The 27,167-nt window shown below is 33.5% G+C and overlaps 2 protein-coding genes across 3 annotated transcripts in view; one reads left to right on the top strand and one right to left on the bottom strand.

Annotated features, from left to right (window-relative positions):
- The window catches only part of LOC135136509 (ecdysone receptor-like), a 168,774-nt gene extending 142,360 nt beyond the window's left edge, over positions 1-26,414 (bottom strand). The window contains exon 1 of one of the 2 annotated variants that reach the window (XM_064065831.1): positions 26,220-26,414. The gene's annotated coding sequence lies outside the window, so the exon portion shown is untranslated. The remainder of the gene's footprint in view (positions 1-26,219) is intronic. The other variant, XM_064065832.1, reaches the window with a different exon arrangement.
- Positions 646-2,171, top strand: LOC135136083 (uncharacterized). Its single transcript, XM_064065210.1, has 2 exons — positions 646-1,754; positions 1,841-2,171. The coding sequence occupies exons 1-2, from the start codon at positions 646-648 to the stop codon at positions 2,169-2,171; spliced, it is 1,440 nt and encodes a 479-aa protein (XP_063921280.1).
- Positions 26,415-27,167: the final 753 nt, after the last annotated feature.

The following is a 27,167-nucleotide window of genomic DNA, read 5'->3' as shown; positions in this document are numbered from 1 at the left end:
CGGTCTTGCGACTTTCCGATCCCCCCCGGTACTCAGTCAAAACGTGCTTGCTTTAGAATTAACACCGCAGCTTTGTTTAATAACCACCTCGTCTGACCTCCTTTTTTTGTTTTAATAGCATCACCGTGGTGTATTTATTCTACTAAAAGTGACACAGATCACCAAGAATTCCATTGCCAAACCGTAATTTTCCCAAGGACAGAGGATATGATCGATAATAAATTATTAATGAATAATCACAAAATGATCTAGATTCGGTTTCGTGACCTCATTTGCTCTCGTATCCTATTCCGACCACTCTCCATTCCACAATAGTTTCCACCGAAAATCAAATGAAGTTTCGTGTACTGTCGTGGTCCCGAAAGAAAGTCGGTCTGAGGAATGTAAACGGACTTATGTACGCTATAAAGCGTTGGGACAAAGTTAACAGAAATTGTACATCATTCGACCACTAGCCTCTTTGAAATAGGGTTTGAACTAAAAACAATCGTCAGGGTAAGTATACATGTTGACAAAGCGACGTTCATAACCGCAGCATGTTTGGTCCACTGGACCGCGTTTGCGCCGTTGTAACACCGGCACGTGCATCTCTTTGCCATGTGTTTTACTCCAGTCAGTCATTAGCGGCGAAGAAATAATTAGAAAATGAATCGGCGAAAGGGGCAAACTTTAAGAAGCGGGGCCAGGGAAATAATTCTTAATGTAACTCAACGTTGTGAGGAAGAAGCAATAAATAAAGCCTTCAATATCCCTCTTCATGCTCCTACAAAAAGGGCCGCATTTTATACAGGTGTTGGGGAGACTACAATTAAAAAAATTAAGCGCGAACATCAAGACAGAATGCAAAATGAGCCCGATGCATTACTGAAATCTCCGGGAAAAAAAAGACATAGGCCAGATATTTGTGAAAAAATTGACGATTTTGATTTTCAAGTCATAAGAAGGACCATTGAAGACTGTTATTTAGTTGACAAACGAGTGCCAACCTGTCAGCAACTCGTCGCAAAAATTCGCCAAAAAATAGATTTTCCCTATGGACGAAGAAGTTTGAATAGACTTCTTAAAAAAAATGGTTTTTTCTGGAGAAAATGTAAGAATAAAAGAAAGGTGCTTATGGAGCGACCACAGATTATGCATTGGCGGTTACTGTACCTGCGGGCATTAAAAAAATACCAAAATGAGGAGAAAAGTATAATATACATAGATGAAACATGGGTAGACAACGATATGACAGTAAAAAAATGTTGGCAAAGCGATGTCCATAAAGTGTTTGGCGTAACGAGTGGCATTAGATCTACCGGTCGCTTAATAGTGGTACATGGAGGGTCGGTACAGGGGTTTGTTAAAAAAGCCGAATTAGTCTTTAGATCGGGCACGAGTACAGGAGATTACCACGGACAAATGAATGCCACGAATTTTGAAAAGTGGCTAACAGAACGTTTATTTCCAAACATACCTCCGAACTCCGTAATTGTATTAGACAATGCTCCGTACCATTCCACTTTGGTCAATAAAGTACCAACTACCTCATCTACGAAAGGGACGATAATGGATTGGTTGAGGGCCAACAATATTCCATTTAACTCCTCCATGCGAAAGGTAGACTTAATGCAAATCGTTCTTCAACATAAGCCGCTTGAAAAGCAGTATAAAGCAGATGAAATTATTCGGGCACATGGACATATTCCTTTGAGACTACCGCCGTACATGTGTGAACTGAACCCAATTGAACTTGCATGGGCTGCAGTAAAACGGTATGATAGTATTTTCGATTGTTTTAGCATGTGACCCGCAGTTGTCGAAAGTCGATATGTATAATAAAGTATTATATTTCTTTAAGATACATACGAGACAGGAATACCACAGGAGAAATGAGCATTAACCAGCTAACAGAATTAACCTACCAAGCAATCTCTGCAATACGGCCTGAAGACTGGCAAAATTACGTCAGGCATGTAAAAAAAATTGAAGACGAGTACTGGGAGAGGGATGGTAGGATAGAAGATGCAGTGGATGAAATAATTATACAATTGGGCGAATCTGATGATGAAGATGATGACTTATTTTCAATCGCTTCATCATCTGCATCCGAATCTAGCGACATTGAGGGCGTCGAAACCCTTAATTGGCCTTCCACCTCTCCTTCCACTTCGTCTGACGGTTGCAAATGAAATTTTCTGTGATATTGCTTTCTAGGAAATGTAACATCCATTTTCTTAATGTTCATTTACCGTTATATTCTTTTCTTCTCTTTTAAGTTTCGAATTGACTCCTCATTTTTTGTTTTAACTTTATTTTACGTTGAGAATTATTTGTTTTTATTTATTTTGTGTTATTGTGAAAGTGTTTAATTCTGTTACTCGAATAATATATTTTTTTAATGCAATTCAAAAAAATCGCAGTAATGTCTACCCGATTGAAGTTACATACACCTCCGCCCATGGATACTGCGACATTGAGGAGGGGCTCTCCCTTGCCGCACCGACGTTCTTTCCGGACCACGACAGTAAATAGAACATCTGGGTCATACTATCTTAAACTTTAATCGTAACATAAATTTAAAATTTTTATCAACAAACAGCGCTTTGTGTTTTATTTCCAACGAAAATTTTCCGAAGGACGAGGCCTTTGTTTAATTGCCTCGTTGTATAATAGGACATGATAAAAAATTAAACTTAAAATCCACGACCGACGGGGCACGAACACCGCCACACATTAAAAATTCCAAGTATGCGCTGAAAAGGCAGCCCGAGATCTTGATAGCGCCCACGCTCAAACCCACCACATCTAACCTCTTCTCTCATCCTTGACGGTGCGACCTAGAACTCCGTTCATAAAGTAATCTCGTCATTCGTAGGGGAAAAAACGCGCACATCCGGCGAAATACAATACTGCCAACCACATGTAGATGCGTACTTGTTACGTAAGTGAGGGCTCGGTAAAAAGTAGGGTTAATGTCAAGGCTGTGTCCCGTTTATTTGCTCGAACCCGTGTTTACTCTTTTTTATCAGTGCAGCGATTGGATCCGACTTTTCGGTGTCGGAATGATGGCTTCCGCTCGCAGCGGCATCGTCTGCGCGGTTTCCTGTGTCCGCCTATCTAGTTTTGGGTTTTAGCGCGGATCCTAGGAAGTTGGTAGGACTGTGCAACACGTGACTTCCGCTTTTTCGCCAGCGAGCGAAGCGAGCTGTATCATCGACCAAAAAATCACGACAGAAAAATTTATGTGGCTTCCTTCCGCTGGATGCGGCCCTGGCAGCGGCCAAGGAATAAACAGGTCGTTTATAAATAGCGTCGGCGGTCGATATCGGTGCCTAGAGAATGACAAGCTTAGCCACTGTCCTATTTATTGCACGTTCTTATGTCATCCGATGACGACACGCCGGCTTTTTCTACCGGTCGCTAGGTGGCGTCGCCCAGCCACGGTAAAAACTTACAGACTTTCGCTAATGGGAAAGCGTCAATTACGCGAACGCACTGTACTAACTCAACTGAATATGTACGCCGACAGCAATTTCAATTAGCGGATGCTAGATGGATTTTTTGCTCGTTTTGTGCGGCTTGATGTACTGGGAACGACATAAAAATCTCGGAGCGAGGTCAAGGGTGCAGGGATCGCCCTGAACTTGGACAATTTACACAGTTTTGGGTGTTCAAACACGATCGGTGCTTTTTCGTCATTGCTCAAACAGTACCTTTGTGTAATCTGGGCGACCTTCGCCAAAGTACACACGGGTGTTGACAGTCTGCCGAAAGCGCGGGGTCGCGAATGCGATGCTGGGCGATAATGACGTTGGCTGCGATAACAGAATTGGAATATGCTAAGCAAATTTGTAGTAGATCGAGTAGATCGTTGGATGTACATCGTGGACGGAGGAAGTCATTTCTCATGGAATAAATTCGATAGTAATAAGCCAAAAGTCCTCGACTTGAAGGTCAAGGCCTACGGTGTTAAAGTTGAGAAATGAGAAATGTCAACAACTAATTGATGTCCTGGGACGGGAAAAAATTGCTCAAAAATCGACACGAAAAGTCCCGTTTGGAATATCCGGCTCAGAAGGGGAACTCAATTTTTCTTCCCCAAAATGTTTAGACGAAAACGCAACGTGGCCCCATTAATTAGGTTACTTTTTGTGCGTTACCACAACATTGGGTAAAAGACGGTCTTACGAAATCTTCGCTACTGTCGATAGCGTCATATTAACCACATTAACATGGAAATGGCGTAATCCTGTAATGGAAACTGTAACTTTGCTAATTGTTAACTCAAATATCAGTCATTCTCGGTGCTAAACACCAGAAACACAAGGTTCATATTGTTGTTCCTTGCAGTCTCGATTTTTACAAGAATCTTGGAGATCTTCTATGGGTCTTGTTTTAGAAATAGTTTTGAAAGAATCTCGGGCACCTCTTGTGTCTGATTTTCGGAGTAGTTTGAAAAAATTTGTATTGTATTGTAGAAAATGGGCTATCTTGAGAAAAAATAGGGACTGAATATTCTTATTCTTTCTAAATCAAACGGAAATCGAAAGAAAAAAAAAAGTCTAGATTTTCAACAATACGATCATGCTTCAAACATATGGACTTTGCAGTTAAGCTCCGCCCCTCGATCTTAACCACAAATGGAAAATTCAGCACAATTGAGGGAGGGGCGGGCGGGTGGGGCTTAATCATTGGTCCCGTTTTCTGAATATGTATGTAGTTTTCATTCAAACAACACGACACTTAAAACATAATTCTAACCTCGATTCATCATTTGATATTTTAAGTATTTTATTGGTGAAAGGACACTTATGTATGTTACAGAATGAAAGTCACGGGATAAGCCCCACCCACCCGCCCCATTTCAATTGTGATTAATTTTCTTGTTCGTCGTGAGCCAAGAGGGCGGAGCTTAAATGCCAAGTTCAAGTTTCTCGACAAGAAATTACCATATGAAACATGTTATAAGTATCATATGGTTGAAAGAAAACTACATATACTAAGAAAAAAAGTTAAAAAATAAGCCCCACCTCAACTGTGATGAATTTTTTTATTCGTTATGAGATCGGGGGTCGGAACTTAAGTGCAAAGTCCATATGTTTGAGGCATGATCATATTGTAGAAAATAGACTACCTTGAGAAAAAATAGATTGAATATTCTCAATCTCTCAAAATCAAAACGAAGTCGAAAGAAGAAAAAAACTTTACAAAAATCAACATTTTAGTATTCACAACTTGACTTTTTTGTAAACTGGAAGCCTAAATGTATAGATGTGGCAACACTGCTAATCCAGGTCGACATATTGTAACCTTAAATTGACCTTTTTGCTTTTGTTTTTGAGAGAATAGCAGTATTCAATCCTTATTTTTTATCAAGATAGCCTAGATTTTCTGCAATACGATTATGACTCAAACATATGGACTTTGCAATTAAGCTCCACCCCTCGATCTTACCACCAATGCAAAAATTCAGTACAATTGAGGGAGGGGCGGGCGGGTGGGGCTTAATCTTTCTTTTCCTTTTCTAAGTGTATATAGATTTCTTTCAACAACACGATACTTAAAACATAATTGTAGCCTCAAATTCACAACTTGATATTTGAAGTATTTTACTGTTGAAAGAAGACATATATGTTACGGAAAGAAAGACAAAGATTAAGCCCCACCCACCCGCCCCATTTCAATTGTGATTAATTTTCTTGTTCGTCGTGAGCCAAAAAGGCGGAGCTTAAATGCCAAGTTCAAGTTTCTCTACAAGAAATTACGATGTGAAATATGTTTTAAGTGTCGTGTTGTTGAAAGAAAACTACATATACTAAGAAACAAAAGTCAAAAATTAAGCCCCAGCTCAATTGTGATGAATTTTTTATTCTCTGAGATGGGGGGCGGAGCTTAATTGCAGAGTCCATATATTTGAGGCATGAACCTATTGTAAAAAAAAGGCTATCTTCAGAAAAAATAGGGCTGAATGTTCTTAATCATTCTAAATCAAAAGGAAATCGAAAAAAAAAACTTTTCAAAAGCAAAATTTTTGTATTCACAAAATAAAAATATAACAATGTTCAGTCCTTATTTTTTCTCAAGGTAGTCTAGATTTTCTAAAATACGATCGTTCCACAAACATATGGACTTTGCAATTAAGCTCCGCACTTTGATCTTACCATCAATGACAAATTTAGCCCAAATTTGAGGGAGGGGCGGGCGGGTGGGGCTTAATCTGTATTTTCTTTTTCTTAATGTATATAGTTTTCTTTCAACAACACGATACTTAAAACATAATTCTAACCTCGATTTCACCTTGAGATTCAGTGTCTTCAATAATTTTACAGAAGTGTAATGATTTTTTTAAAATGACCAAAGTTAAAACTAAGTAAAAGACACTTAAGGCTTCCGAGATTCTTAAGCAACTAAGCACAAGACACTCAGGGCTCCGAAATTCTCAAGCAACTAAGCAAAAGACACTCAGAAGTCCGGATATTCTTAAGCAACTAAGCAAAATGCACTTAAGGCTCCGAGATTCTTATGCATCTAAGCAAAAGACACTCAGGGCTTCCGAGATTCTTAAGCAACTAAGCAAAAAACACTCACTGCTCCCGAGATTCTTATGCAATTAAGCAAAAGACACTCAGATCTTCCGAGATTCTTAAGTAACTAAGCAAAAAACACTCAGGGATTCCGAGATTCTTATGCAACTAAGCAAAAGACACTCAGATCTCCCGAGATTCTTAAGCAACTGAGCATAAGACACTCGGGACTCCCGAGATTCTTATGCAACTAAGCAAAAGACACTCAGATCTCCCGAGATTCTTAAGCAACTGAGCATTAAGACACTCAGGGCTCCCGAGATTCTTATGCAAGTAAACAATAGACACTCAGATCTGCCGAGATTCTTAAGCAACTAAGCATAAGACACTCAGGGATTCCGAGATTCTTAAGCAACTAAGCAAAAAACACTCAGGGCTCCCGAGATTCTTATGCAACTAAGCAAAAGACACTCAGATCTTCCGAGATTCTTAAGCAACTAAGCAAAAAACACTCAGGGATTCCGAGATTCTTATGCAACTAAGCAAAAGACACTCAGATCTTCCGAGATTCTTAAGCAACTAAGCAAAAAACACTCAGGGATTCCGAGATTCTTATGCAACTAAGCAAAAGACACTCAGATCTCCCGAGATTCTTAAGCAACTGAGCATAAGACACTCGGGACTCCCGAGATTCTTATGCAACTAAGCAAAAGACACTCAGATCTCCCGAGATTCTTAAGCAACTGAGCATTAAGACACTCAGATCTGCCGAGATTCTTAAGCAACTAAGCATAAGACACTCAGGGATTCCGAGATTCTTAAGCAACTAAGCAAAAAACACTCAGGGCTCCCGAGATTCTTATGCAACTAAGCAAAAGACACTCAGATCTTCCGAGATTCTTAAGCAACTAAGCAAAAAACACTCAGGGATTCCGTGATTCTTATGCAACTAAGCAAAAGACACTCAGATTTCCCGAGATTCTTAAGCAACTGAGCATAAGACACTCGGGACTCCCGAGATTCTTATACAACTAAGCAAAAGACACTCAGATCTCCCGAGATTCTTAAGCAACTGAGAATAACACACTCAGGACTCCCGAGATTCTTAAGCAACTAAGCAATAGACACTCAGATTTCCCGAGATTTTTAAGCAACTAAGCATAAGACACTCAGGGATTCCGAGATTCTTAAGCAACCAAGCAAAAAACACTCAGGGCTCCCGAGATTCTTATGCAACTAAGCAAAAGACACTCAGTGCTCCCGAGATTCTTAAGCAAATAAGCATAAGACACTCAGGGCTTCCGAGATTCTTAAGCAACTAAGCAAAAAACACTCAGGGCTCCCGAGATTCTTATGCAACTAAGCAAAAGACACTCAGATCTCCCGAGATTCTTAAACAACTGAGCATTAAGACACTCAGGGCTTCCGAGATTCTTAAGCAACTAAGCAAAACACACTCAGGGCTCCCGAGATTCTTATGCAACTAAGCAAAAGACACTCAAGGCTCCCGAGAATCTTATGCAACTAAGCAAAAAACACTCAGGGCTCCCGAGATTCTTAAGCAACTAAGCATAAGACACTCAGGATTTTATTGTTGAAAGAAGACTTATGTATGTTACGAAAAGAGTCACTAGATAAGCCCCACCCACCCGCCCCATTTCGATTTTGATTATTTTTCTTGTTCGTTGTGAGTTGGGAGGCGAAGTTTAAATGCAAAGTCCATATGTTTGAGGCATGATCATATTGTAGAACTTAGACTATCTTGAGAAAAAAAATAGAAACTGAATATTCTTAATCTCGCAAAAGCAAAAGGAAATCCAAAGAAAAAAAAAACTATAAATGAATAAAAATTTTAGTATTCACATGTTGACGTTTCTGTAAATTTGTAGATATGGCAACACTGGTAATGTAACTAGTCATAATTCTTAAATTCACGATTTAATATTTCAAGTATTTCTTGCGGGTCTTATTTTAGTTGTAATTCGAAAGAATCTCGGGGACTTTTTTTTGAATAACTGGTGCTTTTCATTTTTCATATAAAAAAAAATGTCTTATGTTAGTTCGTTTTAACTATTAAAATATTTGTTTGAGAAGTAATCTTAAACCCGAAAAAATCCAGAAAAAGTTCTTATTCTCTTTTTTGTGCCCAATTCCAGTGGTTTGGCTTAGTCTTACGATTACAGCTTGCTTCGCTTCCACAGCCAATTTCAGCTCGTTGAAAGAATTCCAAGCAGCCAATTTTGAAAAAAAGCCTCGACTTCGGTCGAACTATCCCGGAAACGACCCTGCCTTGAACTTTCAAAGTATTCCCTCTCCGGGAAAAAACTGGCGTATCGTTTAACTCGGCAAATTCGACTCCCGGAAAGTTGTCGAAACAATTACTGTTGATTGAAGTCTCACTCCACCCTCTCCCAATGAAACGCATTAACCGAAATTAAAATTTCAAGTCTCACTCCGGCCCGAAAATCCTCCAGAATCCCGGCCTGAACTTTCGAAAACGTTCGAGCCGCCCACGCGGGGCAAGATGAACCTCTTCAAAACAAACAAAAAGTGCGGCGCCTCCTACGAGCATTAATCGAATATTTTTACATTGTAGCATCACGTTCTCGACACTAAAAAAAAACCTGAAGTAAACCCGATGGCCTCGATTCCTCGGATGCGACTCCACAGCGGCAACGTCGTCGATTTATGCCATTCCGTCAGATAACTTCCAAACGAAATTAGTAAACCCTCCGTGTTTACTGGAAGTCGCGTAAACAACACGACATGTTTACGAGAGGCTTCACCTTGAGTGAGAGAAAGACGCCTCGGTATCACCGAATTGGACAATTCCCTCAATTTTCATTCAGTTGACAGGTTTTGTCGGAAACGTATTCCAATAATAACGCGCCGGGAAAACATGTATCAATGGAAACGGAAAAGTTGGCGACTTTTTGCGTATCCTGTTCGGTTCTGGCGTTTTCTTTAATGATTTACGAGCTGGAATTGACAGAAATTTCCAGATAATGCCGGGCTGGGAGCTGTGGAAGTTGGCTAAATTGGGCGGAATACATTCAGGTGTTTATTATCATGAATGAGACGGAGCGGAGTGGCTTCCAATCCTCTTCTTTGTGGGTTATTGTAGACAATTGGTAATTTAAGGAGGTGGGTTGAAGGTACTAAATTTAGACCGACGTATCGTTCTAATGCCGCTCGTGTGACACGGTATCATTTTCCTGTCGAAACTGGAGAATGATAAACAATGTAGGATCAACAAATAAAAACGCAGCGGGTATTCCAAACACGTCGAAGACGAAGGCATGATTGCAGACGTCTTCACGTTGTGGTATTGTCGATGATGTAACGTGATTTTTTATTTATAAGTTCTGGAATAAACGACCGCAGTCACACTGCAATTAAATTATTTTTTACATTTTTAATAACCAATATGTAATTAAAGCGAGCTTCTGTCGTAAATTTTCACGTTACACAACCCACTAGAATACTAGAATAGTCTAGTCCTGGAGTATATTTCCACGAAATGTGACTATAAGTACGTGCATCGGTGCATCGCAATGACTAACACCATTATGTTAAACTTAACCGAGTCAAAATAAACGCGCCATTAAATGTAAATTATTATTAATAGCGACAGAATTTATCGGAAAGGAACACACAATGCGGTTTCGTCGAGGTAAGCTAATTAAATTTTACACAAAGTCGGTAGCGAGTGACTATTTCCATATTCGATAGATAAACAGGAAACGTTTAACTACATGTTTAAAATTTATCTAGTTTCGAATTTTAAAATGTCTTAATAATGACCTATCCGAGGCAGGTAAGTAATTTAACCAGGTCGTAAAATCTGTGTTGTTTTATTTTAGTGCCACCTTTACGAAAAAGCCAATTCAAGTTTGAAGAGATAATTTCCTGAAGGCAAAAAGATCGAAAATTTCAACAGTTTATTAAAAAAAATGTGTGTTGTTTTTGTCGTAAATTATTCGGTGAAGGTGAAAAGATTAAAAAAAGAACAATAAATTAAGAAATCAAGGTTTTAATAATTGGCGATATCCTTTGAATTCGCTCGGAAACTTCATAGTAGTCCGACTCGTTTTCAAATAATAAAGCATGGATCGAATATTTTCAAAATTTGACAAAACCCCTACGATTCGCTCAGAATTTCACAACAGCTTATTTAGGATAATTTTTAGAATTTTTGAAAAAAATTGACCTAAACCAAATATGTATTTTTCTAAAATCTTGCTCCTGGAGCATTAACTCTATATTTTTCGATTCAGTACATCGAGAGTTATGTCCTAAATTTTTTTGTGAATTTTTAGACAACTGTTTCAAAAGCTCAATTTCTCAATATTCCCAGTTATGGCAATGTGGAACTTTTTTCGATCACATTCAAAAATTGCCTCGACTTTTTTTTTGGAAATCTCGACCTCAAGGAGTTACTTTTGGCCTCATTTCTTCAGAAATTGATACCATTTGTTCGGAATCTCCAAATGAATTAGCATTACTTTTACGAGATTTGAAAAAAATTTACTTTCAAATCAAATACTTAAAAAAAAATACTTCTGAACCACTATTTTTTCGAATTAGTACGTCGAGATCTAATATCCCAGAATTTTGTGTGAATTTCTAGACAACTTTTTCAAAAGGTCATTTTTTTTTTAATTTTCTCCTATGACAATTTGGACCTTTTTTCGACCACATTCAAAAATTGCATACAGAGATGTTTTGTAGATTTCGACTTCTAGAAGTTAGTTTGAGCCTCATTTCTACAAAAACTCCTACAATTTGTTCAAAAACTCCAAATGAATTAGGATAATTTTGAACATTTTTGAAAAAAAAATATTTTCAAATGAAATATTCCTAAAATCTTGCTCCTGGACCTTTAACAAGCTATATTTTTCGAATTAGTACGTCGAGATTTTTTGTGAATTTTTAGATGACTTGTTCAAAAGCTCATTTTTCCAATTTTCCCCTTTCGAAAATTTGGATTTTTTTTCCATCACACTCAAAAATTTCCTACAGCTTTTTTTTAACACATAATTTTTTCGAATCAGTACATCGAGAACTATATCCCAGCCCTGTATATAAGGTTTTTTTTTTCAGTGGAACACCACTATTTTTTTAGAGAGTATGTCAATTGTCAATAAAATATCTGCCAAAATCAGTAGTATCTTAGCAAGTAGTAGCCCCACCCACCCGCCCTCTTCTCATTCTAACGACAAGTTTTATGCCGGTTCAGTATAAGTTTCACCTTTCATTCAGAGCAGATAAAATTAATCACTAAAATAGAGGCGGGTGGGTGGGCGGGGTTAATTATTTTTTCTTCCGTAGAGTGGAATTGGGAATTAATAGAACCTAGGCTGTAAAAAAAGTAAAAAAAAAGTTCTAACGTAACATGTTTTGTTGTACTACATATTTGCTATAAGATTAATTTTTTATTTCAGAAGAAAAACAATGAGAGACCGGGTGGGTGGGCGGCGGTAATTTTGACTTTTTCCTAGTCTTCTATGGGCAAGCAATAAAAAAAAAATCACAAAAAAATCTGGGATATATGAAAATTTTACTCTTTTTGGACCACATTCAAAAAAAAGCCTAAACATTTTTTTTTTTAATTTATTTCGACCTCGAGAAGTTAGTTTAGACCTCATCTCTTCAAAAACTCCTACAATTTGTTCAAAAACTCCGAATAAATTAGGAGTAATTATTAAGATTTTTGAAAAAAATTTACTACAAAACCAAATATTTCTAAAGTTTTACTCCTGAACCAGTAACACATTATTTTTTCGAATCAGTATATAAGGTGTTTTTCAAGTGAAACACCTCTGTTTTCTTAGAGAGTATGTCATTAGTATATAAAAGATCTGCCAAAATCAGTCGTATCTTAGCAAGTACTAACCCCACCCACCCACCCTCTTCTCATTCTAACGATAAGTTTTATTCAGAGCAGATAAAATTAATCACTAAAATACAGGCGGGTGGGTGGGCGGGATTAATTATTTTTTCTTCTTCAGAGTAGAATTGGGAATTAATAGAACCTAGGCTGTAAAAAACTTTTTTAACTTAATTTTAACTTTTCCCTTGAAAGCCTTTTACAGGCAAACAATAAAAAAAAATTCAAATGGGATATATCCCAGATTTTTTTTGTGAATTTTTAGACAACTTTATCAAAAGCTAATTTTTTTCAGTATTACTTTATGAAAATTTAACCTTTTTGGACCACATTCAAAAATTACCTAAAAAGTTTTTTTTTCTTTTAGATTTCAACCTCGAGAAATTAGTTTAGACCTCATTTTTTCAAAAACTTTTACAATTTGTTCAAAAACTCCGAATAAATTAGAAGTAATTAAGATTTTTGAAAAAAATTGACTACAAAATCAAATATGTCTAAAGTTTTACTCCTGAACCAGTAACATTATTTTTTCCAATTAGTACATCGAGAACTATATCCCAGGCCTGTATATAAGGTGTTTTTCAAGTGGAACACCTCTATTTTCTTAGAGATTATGTCATTTGTCAATAAAAAATCTGCCAAAATCAGTAGTATCTTAGCAAGTACTAACCCCACCCACCCACCCTCTTCTGATTCTAGCGACAAGTTTTATTCAGAGCAGAGAAATTAATCACTAAAACAGAGGCGGGTGGGTGGGCGGGGTTAATTATTTTCTCTTCTGCATAGTAGAATTGGGAATTAATAGAACCTGGGTTGTAAAAAAAAGTAAAAAAAAAAAAATTCTAACGTAACTTTTTTATTGTACTACATATTTGCTATAAGATTATTTTTTTATTTCAAAAGAAAAACAATGGGAGACCGGGTGGTTGGGCGGGGCTTATTTTGACTTTTTCCTAGTCTTCTATGGGCAAGCAATAAAAAAAAATCACAAAAAAATCTGGGATAAGTATACGACAATTTTACATTTTTTTGGATCACATCCAGAAATTACCTAAAAATTTGTTTTTAGATTTAGACCTCAAGAAGTTAGTTTAGACTTCATTTCTTCAAAAACATCTACAATTTGTTCAAAAACTCTGAATAAATTAGGAGTAATTAAGATTTTTGAAAAAAATCGACTACAAAACCAAATATTTCTAAAGTTTTACTCCTAAACCAGTAACACATTATTTTTTCGAATCAGTATATAAGGTGTTTTTCAAGTGAAACACCTCTATTTTCTTAGAGATTATGTCATTTGTCAATAAAAAATCTGCCAAAATCAGTAGTATCTTAGCAAGTACTAACCCCACCCACCCACCCTTTTCTCATTCTAACGACAAGTTTTATTCGGAGCAGATAAAATTAATCACTAAAATACAGGCGCGTGGGTGGGCGGGGTTAATTATTTTTTCTTCTGCAGAGTGGAATTGGGAATTAATAGAACCTAGGCTGTAAAAAAAAGTTCTAATCATAACTTTTTTGTTGTACTTTTTGCTATAAGAATTATTTCTCATTTCAGAAGAAAAACAATGAGAGACCGGGTGGGTGGGTGGGGCTAATTTTGACTTTTTCCTAGTCTTCTATGGGCAAGCAATAAAAAAAATCTGGGATACATGAATTTTTTTTATTTTTTTGGACCACATCCAAAAATTACTTAAAGTTTTTTTTTTATTTCGACCTTGAGAAGTTAGTTTAAACCCCATTTCTTCAAAAACTTCTACAATTTGTTCAAAAACTCCGAATAAATTCGGAGTAATTATTAATATTTTTTTAAAAAATCGACTACAAAACCAAAGATTTCTAAAGTGTTACTCCAGAACCAGTAACACATAATTTTTCGAATCAGTACATTGAGAACTATATCCCAGCCTTGTATATAATTTGTTTGTTATACAAAATCTGCCAAAACCAGTAGTATCTTAGCAAGTATCAAAACCCACCCACCCACCCTCTTCTCATTCTAACGACAAGTTTTATTCCGGTTCAGTATAAGTTTGATCTTTCATTCAGAGCAGATGAAAATAATCGTTAAAATAGAGGCGGGTGGGTGGGTGGGATTAATTATTTTTTCTTCTGTAGAGTGGAATTGGGAATTAATTAGAACCTAGGCTATAAAAAAAGTAAAAAAAGTTCTAATCGTAACTTTTTTTGTTGTACCTATTTGCTGTAAGATTTATTTCTTACTTCAGAAGAAAAACAATGAGAGACTAGGTGGGTGGGCGGAGCTAATTTTGACTTTTTCCTAGTCTTCTATGGGCAAGCAATAAAAAAAATCACAAAAAAATCTGGGATACATGAAATTTTTTTATTTTTTTGGACCACATCCAAAAATTACTTAAAAAGTTTTTTTTTATTTAGAGCTCGAGAAGTTAGTTTAGACCTCATTTCTTCAAAAACTTCTCCAATTTATTCGAAAGCTCCGAATAAATTAGGAGTAATTATTAAGATTTTTGAAAAAAATTGACTACAAAACCAAATATTTCTAAAGTTTTACTCCTGAACCAGTAACACATATTTTTTCGAATAAGTACATTGAGAACTATATCCCAGCCCTGTATATAAGGTGTTTGTTATATAAGATCTGCCAAAATCAGTAGTATCCTAGCAAGTACCAAAACCCACCCACCCGCCCTCTTCTCATTCTAACGACAAGTTTTATTCCGGTTCAGTATAAGTTTCACCTTTCATTCAGAGCAGATAAAATTAATCACTAAAATAGAGGCGGGTGGGTGGGCGGGGTTAATTTTTTTTCTGGAGAGTCGAATTGGGAATTAATTAGAACCTAGACTGTAAAAAAAATTAAAAAAAGTTCTAATCGTAACTTTTTTTGTTGTACCTATTTGCTATGAAATTTATTTCTTATTTCAGAAGAAAAACAATGAGAGACCGGGCGGGTGGGCGGGGCTAATTTTGACTTTTTCCTAGTCTTCTATGGGCAAGCAATAAAAAAAATCTGGGATACATGAATTTTTTTTATTTTTTTGGACCACATCCAAAAATTACTTAAAGTTTTTTTTTTATTTCGACCTCGAGAAGTTAGTTTAGACCTCATTTCTTCAAAAACTTCTACAATTTGTTCAAAAACTACGAATAAATTAGGAGCAATTATTAAAATTATTGAAAAAAATTGGCCACAAAACCAAATATTTCTAAAGTTTTACTCCAGAACCAGTAACACATACATCGAGAACTATATCCCAGCCATGTATATAAGGTTTTTTTTTCAAGTGGGACACCACTATTTTTTTAGAAAGTATGTCACTTGTCAAGAAAAGATCTGCCAAAATCAATAGAATCTTAGCAAGTACTAACCCCACCCACCCGCCCTCTTCTCATTCTAACGACAAGTTTTATGCCAGCTCAGTATAAGTTTCACCCTTCATTCAGAGCAGATAAAATTAAACACTAAAATAGAGGCGGGTGGGTGGGCGGGGTTAATTATTTTTTCTTCTGTAGAGTGGAATTGGAAATTAATTAGAACCTAGGCTGTAAAAAAGTAAAAAAAAAAAAAGTTCTAACGTAACTTGTTTTGTTGTACTACATATTTGCTATAAGATTAATTTTTTATTTCAGAAGAAAAACAATCAGAGACCGGGTGGGTGGGCGGGGCTAATTTTGACTTTTTCCCAGAGTTTTCTATAGGCAAGCAATTAAAAATATCACAAAAAAATTTGGGATATATGAAAATTTTACATTTTTTTGGACCACATCAGAAATTACGTAAAAAAATGTTTTTCTTTTAGATTTCTGCCTCAAGAAGTTAGTTTAGACCTCATTTCTTCAAAAACTTCTACAATTTGTTCAAAAACTCCGAATAAATTAGGAGTAATTATTAAGATTTTTGAAAAAAATAGACTACAAAACCAAAGATTTCTGAAGTTTTACTCCTGAACCAGTAACACATATTTTTTCGAATAAGTACATTGAGAACTATACCCCAGCCCTGTATATTAGGTGTTTGTTATACAAAATCTGCCAAAACCAGTAATATCTTGGCAAGTACCAAAACCCACCCACCCACCCTCTTCTCATTCTAACGACAAGTTTTATGCCGGTTCAGTATAAGTTTCACCCTTCATTTAGAGCAGATAAAATGAATCGCTAAAATAGAGGCGGGTGGGTGGGCGGGGTTAATTATTTTTTCTTCTGCAGAGTGGAATTGGAAATTAATAGAACCTAGGCTGTAAAAAAAGTAAAAAAAAATTCTAATCGTAACTTTTTTTGTTGTACCTATTTGCTATAAAATTTATTTCTTATTTCAGAAGAAAAACAACTAGAGACCGGATGGATGGGCGGGGCTAATTTTGACTTTTTCATAGTCTTCTATAGGCAAGCAATAAAAAAACATCTGGGATACATGAATTTTTTTTATTTTTTTGGACCACATCCAAAAATTACTTAAAGTTTTTTTTTTATTTCGACCTCGAGAAGTTAGTTTAGACCTCATTTCTTCAAAAACTTCTACAATTTGTTCAAAAACTCCGAATAAATTAGGAGTAATTATTAATATTTTAAAAAAAAAATCGACTACAAAATCAAATATTTCCAAAGTTTTACTCCTGAACCAATAACACATTATTTTTTCGAATCAGTACATTGAGAACTATATCCCAGCCCTGTATATAAGGTGTTTGTTATACAAAATCTGCCAAAACCAGTAGAATCTTAGCAAGTACCAAAACCCACCCACCCGCCCTCTTCTCATTCTAACGACAAGTTTTATTCTGGTTCAGCATAAGTTTGATCTTTCATTCAGAGCAGATAAAAATAATCACTAAAATAGAGGCTGGTGGGTGGGCGGGGTTAATTATTTTTTCTTCTGTAGAGTCGAATTGGGAATTAATAGAACCTAGGCTATAAAAACAGTAAAAAAAGTTCTAATCGTAACTTTTAATTTTAACTTTTTATATTTTATAGGCAGGCAATAAAAAAATCGCAAAAAAATCTGGGATATATTCCAGGTACATATTTACTAAGACAAGACCGATTGTGGTGTATAACGTATCCTCTAAAAAAATAGAGGGTGGGTGGGCGGGGCTAGTATTGGCTAAGATAAGACTGATTTTGGCCAATGAATTACTTACCTAAGAAAATAAAGGGCGGGTGGGCGGGGCTAGTAGCTTGCTAATATAAGACTGATTTTGGCGAATGATATACGCGTTGTCAAAGTTGGTGATCAATTTTTGAAAATGTAAACATTAAAACATTTTTTAAACAATGTAGAGAAAAAAAACTGGGTTTAAGAATATTTACTTCACTTATTCCAATCTTTAATTGACATTAATAGAGTTAGCAGAGCGACCATGTGCCCATGGGTCAAAAGTGACTCCAAGTTTTTAAAGTTTGTCGCTATAAAACCAAGAGACGCATTTATGGTGCGTTTTCATTTTTCGAATATTAATTTTAATTTATTATGACCGTAGCCATTAAATCTACAATGGATAAAATATAGCTGCACACAACAAACAGAAGGTTGAAAAAAAAAATTCAATAAGAATCTCATTGGATTTACTCTCCAGACCAGTGGCCATTAAAAACCCAGCTTTCCGTCCACAACAACAGACGTTGATATCCGCTAATGACCCTGCGTCCATTAACAAGAATAATGCCCAATTCGCAAATCCGGTACACCTCCTACTACATCCACAAAATGGCCTGAGAACCCAAACTACAAAGACCACCCGCCGACACCACAATTAAAATATTTCGAACGAGTGATAAATTTCTTGTTTCATACACAATTAACATAATTCCATCCGACCAAAAACGGCACTCCTCGGCTTTTAATCCGAACCCCGCGCCAAGCGTAGGTTTATCTCCATTTCGGCCCGGACAAATCGAAGTCCTTGGACACATCAACGAATTTTACGACTATTACGACAATCTTAAAAATTAGCTGTTGCTCACTTCCTAATGTCGACGTCCAAGGACGCCGAATTTTAATTTGGGAGATGGTTTAATAGCGTTTTTGTCGTCGCGGACGCGCATTTGTTATACCTCATCATTAGCGCGCCGTCCCAATTGGATGTTGAATAATTGGAAAACGCTGTTCGCGCTATCTCGAGGCGAGTTCGAGTGATCGAAGGAAAGCCGAGGCCGCGCTTGAACCCCAACCAAAAAAGATTGTAAATAAACAAATGGTTAATGGCGAAGTGTGCGAAAATCCTAATAACGCTCGCCCGCTAAAAATAAGGAATGATACATTTCTGTCAAATTTTTTGGAACGTACATTATGGTAACATAAATATTATGTCAACGGAAAGTAAAAAGCGGAACGGCGCTGCTTATTTTATTTTTAAAATGTAGCGAGTTTTCTCGAAATACACTGGGTTTGGAACAAAGAAAAAAGTGGTCGAAGGTTATTTGACAGCATCTTCGTTCGCCTAAGAAATGTCGTTTCTTTGAAAAAAAATTGTTTTTTTCGATTTTTATTTTCTGACGACCTCTACAAAGTAAAAACCAGTGGCATAAAGGCTTGAATTCTGCAATTTTTAATTTATTTTGTTTGTTCAGTTTTTCGATTTCCAATTTTTTGAGTGTTTTTAATTTCTAGATTCTGCAATTTTTCGATCTCAGTTTCTCGAGTTTTATATTTTTCCATTTTATAATTCTTGGTTTCTTCAATTTTTCATTATTCTTCTGTCTTTAGATTTTCCATTTTTCCATTTAAAATTTCCCGAGTGATCAATTTTTAATTTTTCAATTTTTCGATTCTTTAATATTTGTAATTTTTCGTTTCGGTTTTTTATTTTTCTTAATTTTTATAATTTTTCGATTTCTCAACTTTCTCAATTTTCTTTTCTTCAAATTTACGATATACATCTCTTGGAGTTTTCATTTTTAAATTTTTAAGTTTTCCTATTTTCCAAATTTTGGATGTTTCACTCTTTAGATTTTTCATTTCTTCAATTTTTTTTTCATATCGGTTCTTTATTTATACAATTTTTTCTATTTTATAATTTTTTGTTTTTCCAATTTCAATTTTTCCCATTTTTCGTTTCTTCAATTTTTCGATTTGCAATTTTTCATTTATTTTTTTTGTATTTTTGTAATTTTACGATATTTTCTCCAGTTTTTATTTTTAAGTTTTTGAGTTGTCCGATTTTCCAACTTTTGGATTTTCAGTTTTTAGATTTCTCGATTTGCAATTTAAAATTTTTCAGTTTTCCGATTTTCCAACTTGTGGATTTTCAATTTTTAAATTTTTATCTCTTCAATTTTTCGATTTGCAATTTTTCATGTCGCTTCTTTATTTATTGAATTTTTCGTTTTTTAAATGTTTCTATTTTTAATTATTTATTATTTTTTATTTTTTCAATTTCAATTTTTGTTTATTCAATTTTACGATATGCATCTCTTCCGAGTTTTCATTTTTAAATTTTTCAGTTTTTCGATTCTACATTTCTTCAATTTTTCGATTACAGTCTTTCATGTCGGTTTTTCATTTTCTCCATTTTTACAATTTTTCGATTTTTTAATGTTTCTATTTTAATTTTTTTTTGAACTTTCAATTTCAATTTCTAGTTTCTTCAATTTTTCATTTTAACATTTTTCAGTTTCCGATTTTCCAACTTTTGAATTTTCAGTTCTTCCATTTCTTGTGCAATTTTTCATGTCGGTTCTTTATTTACACAGTACATATTTCGATTTTTTAATGTTTCTATTTTATAATTTTTTGTTTCTCCAATTTCAATTTTTCCAAATTTTCATTTCTTCAATTTTATATCATTATCTTCGAGTTTTCATTTTTAAATTTTTCGGTTTTTCGATTTTCGACTTTTGGATATTTCAGTTTTTAGATTCTTCATTTCTTGAATTTTTCGATTATAATTTTTCATGTCGGTTTTTCACTTTCTTCATTGTGATAATTTTTTCAATTTCAATTTTTCGATTTGCAATTTTTCATTTTAAAATTTTTCAGTTTTCCAACTTTTGGGTTTTCAGTTTTTATTTCTTCAACTTTTCGATTTGCAATTTTTCATGTCGGTTCTTTATTTATAGAATTTTTCGATTTTTTAATCTCTCTTTCCATTGTCTAATTTTCCAAATTCAATTTTTTCCATTTTCTATTTCTTCAATTTTACGATATGCATTTCTTCGAGTTTTCATTTTTGAAATTTTTCAGTTTTTCGATTTTCCAACTTTTGGATATTTACAATTTCTCGATTTTTTAATGTTCATATTTTAAAATTTTTTGATCTTTCAATTTCAATTTCTAGTTTCTTCAATTTTTCATTTATTTTTTGTTGCTTCAGTTTTTCGATTTACCATTTTTCAGTTTTCCAATTTTCTAACTTTTGGATTTTCAGTTTTTATTTTTTAATTCTTCAATTTTTCGATTACAATTTTTCATGTCGGTTTTTGATTTCCTTTATTTTTAAAATTTTTCGATTTTTTTTTTAATGTTTGTATTTTAAAATATTTTTCTTCTTCCAATTTCAATTTTTTCAATTTTTCGTTTCTTCAATCTTTCATTTATTTCAATTTTGCATGCATCTCGAGTGTTCATTTTTAAATTTTTCAGTTTTTCGATTTTCCAACATTTGGATATTTCAGTTTTTAGATTCTTCATTTCTTCACTTTTTCGATCACAATTTTTCAATATCGGTTTTTCATTTTTTTATTTTTACAATTTTTCGATTTCTTAATGTTCATATTTCAAAGTTTTCATTTATTTTTCGTTTCTTCAATTTTTGGATTTGCAATTTGTCATTTTAAAATTTTTCGGTTTTCCAATCTTCCAACTTTCGGATTTTCAGTTTTTAAATTTTTATTTCTTCAATTTTCGATTTACAATTTTTCATGTCGGTTCTTTATTTATAGAATTTTTCCATTTTTTAATCTTCCTTTCTATTTTATCATTTTTCCAATTTAAATTTTTTCCATTTTTTATTTCTTCAATTTTTCATTTATTTTTTGTTTCTTCAATCTGTCGGTATGCATCTCTTCGAGTTTTCATTTTTAAATTTTTCAATTTTTAGATTCTTCGTTTCTTCAATTTTTCGATTACAAGTTTTCATGTCGGTTTTTCATTTCCTTTATTTTTAAAAAATTTCGATTTTTTAATGTTTCTATTTTAAAATATTTTTCTTCTTCCAATTTCAATTTTATCAATTTTTCGTTTCTTCAATTTTTCAATTTGGAATTTTTCATTTATTTTTGGTTCTTCAATTTTAATATGCATCTCTTCCTTCAAGTTTTTATTTCAAAACTTTTGAATTTTCTCATTCGCCAAATTTGGGATGTATCAATTTTTAAATTTTTCCATTAACCGATATTATAATTTTTTGTTTCTTCAATTTTTCAATTTCTCAATATTTTAATTTTTGAATTTCACAATTTTTTTAGGTTCTCGATTTTTAGTTTCTTCATTTGTTCGATTACGCAATTTTCAATTTTTACGATTTTATCAATTTTTCTAGTTTTAGACTAAAAAAAAGGAAAAATTGTAAAATTCAAAAATGAAAAAACGTAAATGCATAAAATGAAAACTTTGAAGAATCTAAAAATTTGAAAATTTGAAAACAAATGAAAAATCGGAAAATGACGAATTGAAAAAAAAAAACGAAAAATTGTGATATCAAAAAATTGGATGATGGTAAATAACACCAGATTTTTCGAAAAATTATAAGATTTAATTTTGGAAATTTAATTTTTTTATGATAACCCTTACAGTTAAAATAAAGATCTGTATGTAATGTTAAGACAAATATCTAAAGAAGCGTGCTAAGATTTGTTTCTAGTGAGTTTTTCCTTTATAAAATTTTATGATGACGTCATCAACATTTTAACAAAGACGTATATATCAAGGATAGATACTTCAGTTTTTCGATTTAACATTTTTTCAGTTTTCCAATTTTCTAACTTTTGGATTTTCAGTTTTTATTTTTTATTTCTTCAATTTTTCGATCACAATTTTTCAATGTCGGTTTTTCATTTGCTTTGTTCTTACAATTTTTCGATTTTCTAGTATCTGTATTTTAAAATATTTTTCTTCTTCCAATTTCAATTTTTTCAATTTTTCATTTCTTCAACTTTTCAATTATTTTTTGTTTCTTCAACTTTACGATATGCATCTCGAGTTTTCATTTCAAAATTTTTAAATTTTTCCATTTATCGATATTACAATTTTTTGTTTCTTCAATTTTTAATTTGCAATTTTTTTTAGTTTTCATTGTAAATTTTAATTAGAATTTTTAGATTTTTAATTTTTCAATTTCTTAATATTTCAATTTTTGAAGTTTTCTATCTTTAAATTTACAGTTTTGAATTTCACAATTTTTTTTAGGTCCTCGATTTTTAGTTTCATTTGTTCGATTATGCAATTTCCATTGTTACGATTTTCAATTTTTCTAGTTTTGGACTGAAAAAAAAGGAAAAATTGTGAAATTCAAAAATGAAAAAGCATAAAATGAAAAATCGGAAAATGAAGAATTGAAAAAATAAAGGAAATTAAAAAAACGAAAAATTGTGATATCAAAAAATTGGTTGAAGGTAAATAAAACCCTTAAAGTTGAAATAAAGATCTGTATGTAATATTAAGATAAATGTCTAAAGAAGCGTGCTAAGAGTTTGTTTCTAGTGAGTTTCAATTTCATCAATTTCAATTAATTGCCATTCATTTCTTCAATTTTTCATTTATTTTTTGTTTCTTCAATTTTACGATATGCTAATCTTCGAGTTTTCATTTTTGAAATTTTTCATTTTCTTTTTTACAATTTTTCGATCTTTCAATATTTCTATTTTAATTTTTTTTGCACTTTCAATTTCTAGTTTCTTCAATTTTTCGATTTGCAATTTTTCATTTTAAAACTTTCCAGTTTTCCAACTTTTGGGTTTTCAGTTTTTATTTCTTCAATTTTTCGATTTGCATTTTTTCATGTCGGTTCTTGATTTATAGAATTTTTCGATGTTTTAATCTCTCTTTCTATTGTCTAATTTTCCAAATTCAATTTTTTCCTTTTAATGTTCCTATTTTAAAATTTTTTTGTTCTTTCAATTTCAATTTCTAGTTTCTTCAATTTTTCATTTATTTTTTGTTACTTCAGTTTTTCGATTTACCATTCTTCAGTTTTCTAATTTTGTAACTTTTGGATTTTCAGTTTTTATTTTTTATTTCTTCAATTTTTCGATCACAATTTTTCAATGTCGGTTTTTCATTTTCTTTATTTTTACAATTTTTCGATTTTTTAATGTTCCTATTTTAAAATTTTTTTGATCATTCAATTTCAATTTCTAGTTTCTTCGATTTTTCATTTTTCAGTTTTCCAATATTCCAACTTTTGGATATTTCAGTTTTTTTTTAGATTCATTTCTTCAATTTTTCAATGTCGGTCTTTCATTTTCTTTATTTTTACAATTTTTCGATTTTTTAATGTTCCTATTTAAAAATTGTTTTGTTCTTTCAATTTCAATTTCTAGTTTCTTCAATTTTTCATTTATTTTTTGTTACTTCAGTTTTTCGATTTACCATTTTTCAGTTTTCCAATTTTCTAACTTTTGGGTTTTCAGTTTTATTTTTTTTTCTTCAATTTTTCGATTTTTTAATGTTATTTTTCTTCTTCCAATTCCAATTTTTTCAATTTTTCGTTACTTCAATTTTTCATTTATTTTTTGTTTCTTCAATTTTACGATATGCGTCTCGAGTTTTCATTTTTAAATTTTTCGGTTTTTCGATTTTCCAACTTTTGGATATTTCAGTTTTTAGATTCTTCATTTCTTCACTTTTTCGATCACAATTTTTCAATATCGGTTTTTCATTTTTTTTATTTTTCCAATTTTTCGATTTTTTAATGTTTATATTTTAAAATTTTTTTGTTCTCTCAATTTCAATTTCTAGTTTCTTCAATTTTTCGATTTGCAATTTGCCATTTTAAAATTTTTCGGTTTTCCAATTTTCCAACTTTTGGATTTTCAGTTTTCCATTTTTTATTTCTTCAATTTTTCATTTATTATTTGTTTCTTCAATCTTACGATATGCATCTCTTTTTCCATTTATCGATAGTATAATTTTTGTTTCTTCAATTTTTTTAGTTTTTATTTTAAATATTAATTAGAATTTTTGGATTTTTAATTTTTCAGTTTCTCAATATTTTAATTTTTGAACTTTTCTATCGTTAAATGTCCAGTTTTGAATTTCACAATATTTTTTTTTGATTCTCTGCAATTTTCCATTTTTACGATTTTCCAATTTTTTCGCTTTTCAATTTTTCTAGTTTTAGACAAAAAAAAGGAAAAATTGTAAAATTCAAAAATGAAAAAGCATAAAATGAAAACTTTGAAGAATCTAAAAATTTGAAAATCTAAAAAAAAAATTAAAAATCGGAAAATGAAGAATTGAAAAAATAAAGGAAATTAAGAAAACGAAAAATTGTGATATCAAAAAATTGAATGAAGGTAAATAAAACCAGGTTTTTCGAAAAATTATAAGATTTAATTTTGGAAATTTTATTTTTTATGATAACCCTTACATCTAAAATGAAGATCTGTATGTAATGTTAAGATAAATATCTAAAGAAGCGTGCTAAGATTTGTTTCTAGTGAGTTTTTCCTTTATAAAATTTTATGATGACGTCATCAACATTTTAACAAAGACGTATATATCAAGGATAGATACAGTGTCCATTGATAAACCGCAAGTATAGAGTCCATAATATTTTGCGGATTTATTCAAAAAAATTTGAGACGATGTCATCAACTTGTTGGTGGGGATGATTAGCCAATTTTATCAAATTGAACCCCTTATGAATATGTAATTTAAAGCTCATTTTTCTCCCAGGGAAGTTTAAATTTTGTGCGCAGTAATAATTAGAAGCTGCGGAAGCCTCACTTTGCTTATTACTAAGCAAAATTTTGTCTAATTTAGAAATTGCGTCACCTGAATCTCTATTAGAATCTATATCTATATATCTATAAAATAATACATATTGCTTTTGGCGAAACTCACATAGCAAGCCTCGCTTTCATGCAACGCTCGAACCAATTCGTGAATCAATAAGAAAGTAGGCTTGAATTCGTCGAAATCTAGTAGGTCTGGGTTAATCCGTGCATACTTCACTAGCAGCGTTGTAAACTTTGGCAAATTCCTCTGTTATTCCGTCCTTTACTGGCAACGGTGTTCGCATATTTCGCTTTCTTTCTAATTAAAGTAAAAGCGTTTGTTTGTCGGTTGTAATCGCCCATTATGTAGTACCTCATTATTTTGGGTCCAAACACGAGATTTGTTAATTTGGAAATAAAAATCGCAAATTGTTATCTTTTTCTAGTAGAAGTAACCTCCTTATCGGTTATTCTACTTACAATTATTAGTATAAATAATGATAAAATAGAAAGATAATAATATTAACCTTTAAATGTTTGGTTGTATATATATAATATGTGTATAAAATATGTGTTTCGCTCCCTTTAAAGGTGCATATGACGTCATTCATTACGTGTTACAGTATTCTGTGTAGTTTTGGCGCTTATATTTTTGTACCATGATGACCACCGCCGAAGATGTTTTCAGGAGGTGGTGGAGGCCGTGGAGGCGGCGTCTTCCGACCTTGAAGCGGCCCGCAAAAATCGGCCACCCGGCAAACATCGCGCTCGGAAAAAACCAAAACAAACACAATCCCGCGTCCGTCCCTGCGTCCGTCCCGCTCCGGCGCCGAATTTTTCCGCAGTCCCTTGCCGGTGCATCGGCTCTCGATGCACCAGCGACTTTCTGCAGCCACATGACCGACTTGATAAATATTCAGAACGACCTACTAAACATGCGGGCCAAAGCGGCGGCGGCTCACCTCGTCGTTTGTCGCTTTTTAATCCATGCAACGTAATCGGGCGTCCAGGAGTCACACAGACTGGTGCACTGGGAATGCACGATGCACTGAGTACATGTAAATAATCGCTATTAGGAGCACGATCGACACGCGTCCGACGCAAACTACACTGAACGAGAAACTAAGTTGGCTGTGCGCAAGTTCCAGCGTTACCGGAGCAATGGTGGACGCGCGTGCGCTGTGCGCACGCAGCGAAACGTCAACAAGACTCGATCTCGTTCAGCGTTCCAGCAGGTTTTCGTGGGGGAGGCGGTCATAATAAAAATGAATCACTGAAATGTCGAAGGCGCAGCCGAAGAGGAGGGCTTGAATCGGGGCCAAGATGGGACGAGGAGAGGTGGTGCGATTGCCACGGCCGCGGCTCGGGAGATTTCGAATTGTGACCGCGATTGGATGTTTCTTGGTTTTTTTTTGTCATTTCCTTTCTAGAGCGCTGCACGGATGACTCAATTTGCTTGACTCATCTGGTGGAAAAAGTTGTGTTGAAGTATACCTGGCGAAGGTGGAGAGGTTTTTGCGCCAACTACGACTACTTTTTTTTTTGGTGTGGAAAACAAGGACGAAAAATATTTTTTTTTATTTTGTTCTCAAGTCACACGTGATAGTAGCGACTCGTGACAAGGTTCAAAATTTCCATAATTGTTCACCATTCCAGCATGATTTAGCGCTGCTAAAATTAAAAGATGCATAGATTGTACCTTCCAGGATACTCTGAAATCCAAGGTGAATGCCAACATTAAACTGGTAGTTGCATATTATATAATATTTATTTAAGCATGATTGTTATTGCAAAATTATTATCAACAGATAAAACATGAATGAAACATTGAGTAAATAAGAACAAAATGGATAATGTAGTATCATTATCTGCTATTTATTAGTATTATTAAACATTATACAGAAATAAAG

The sequence above is a fragment of the Zophobas morio genome, unplaced genomic scaffold (assembly GCF_036711695.1).
Source record: "Zophobas morio isolate AGI-343-1 ecotype UQ-CSIRO unplaced genomic scaffold, CSIRO_AGI_Zmor_V1 ptg000026l, whole genome shotgun sequence".
Lineage (NCBI taxonomy): Eukaryota > Metazoa > Arthropoda > Insecta > Coleoptera > Tenebrionidae > Zophobas > Zophobas morio.
Note: the sequence above shows the minus strand (reverse complement) of the source record. Positions and strands in the feature narration are given on the sequence as shown.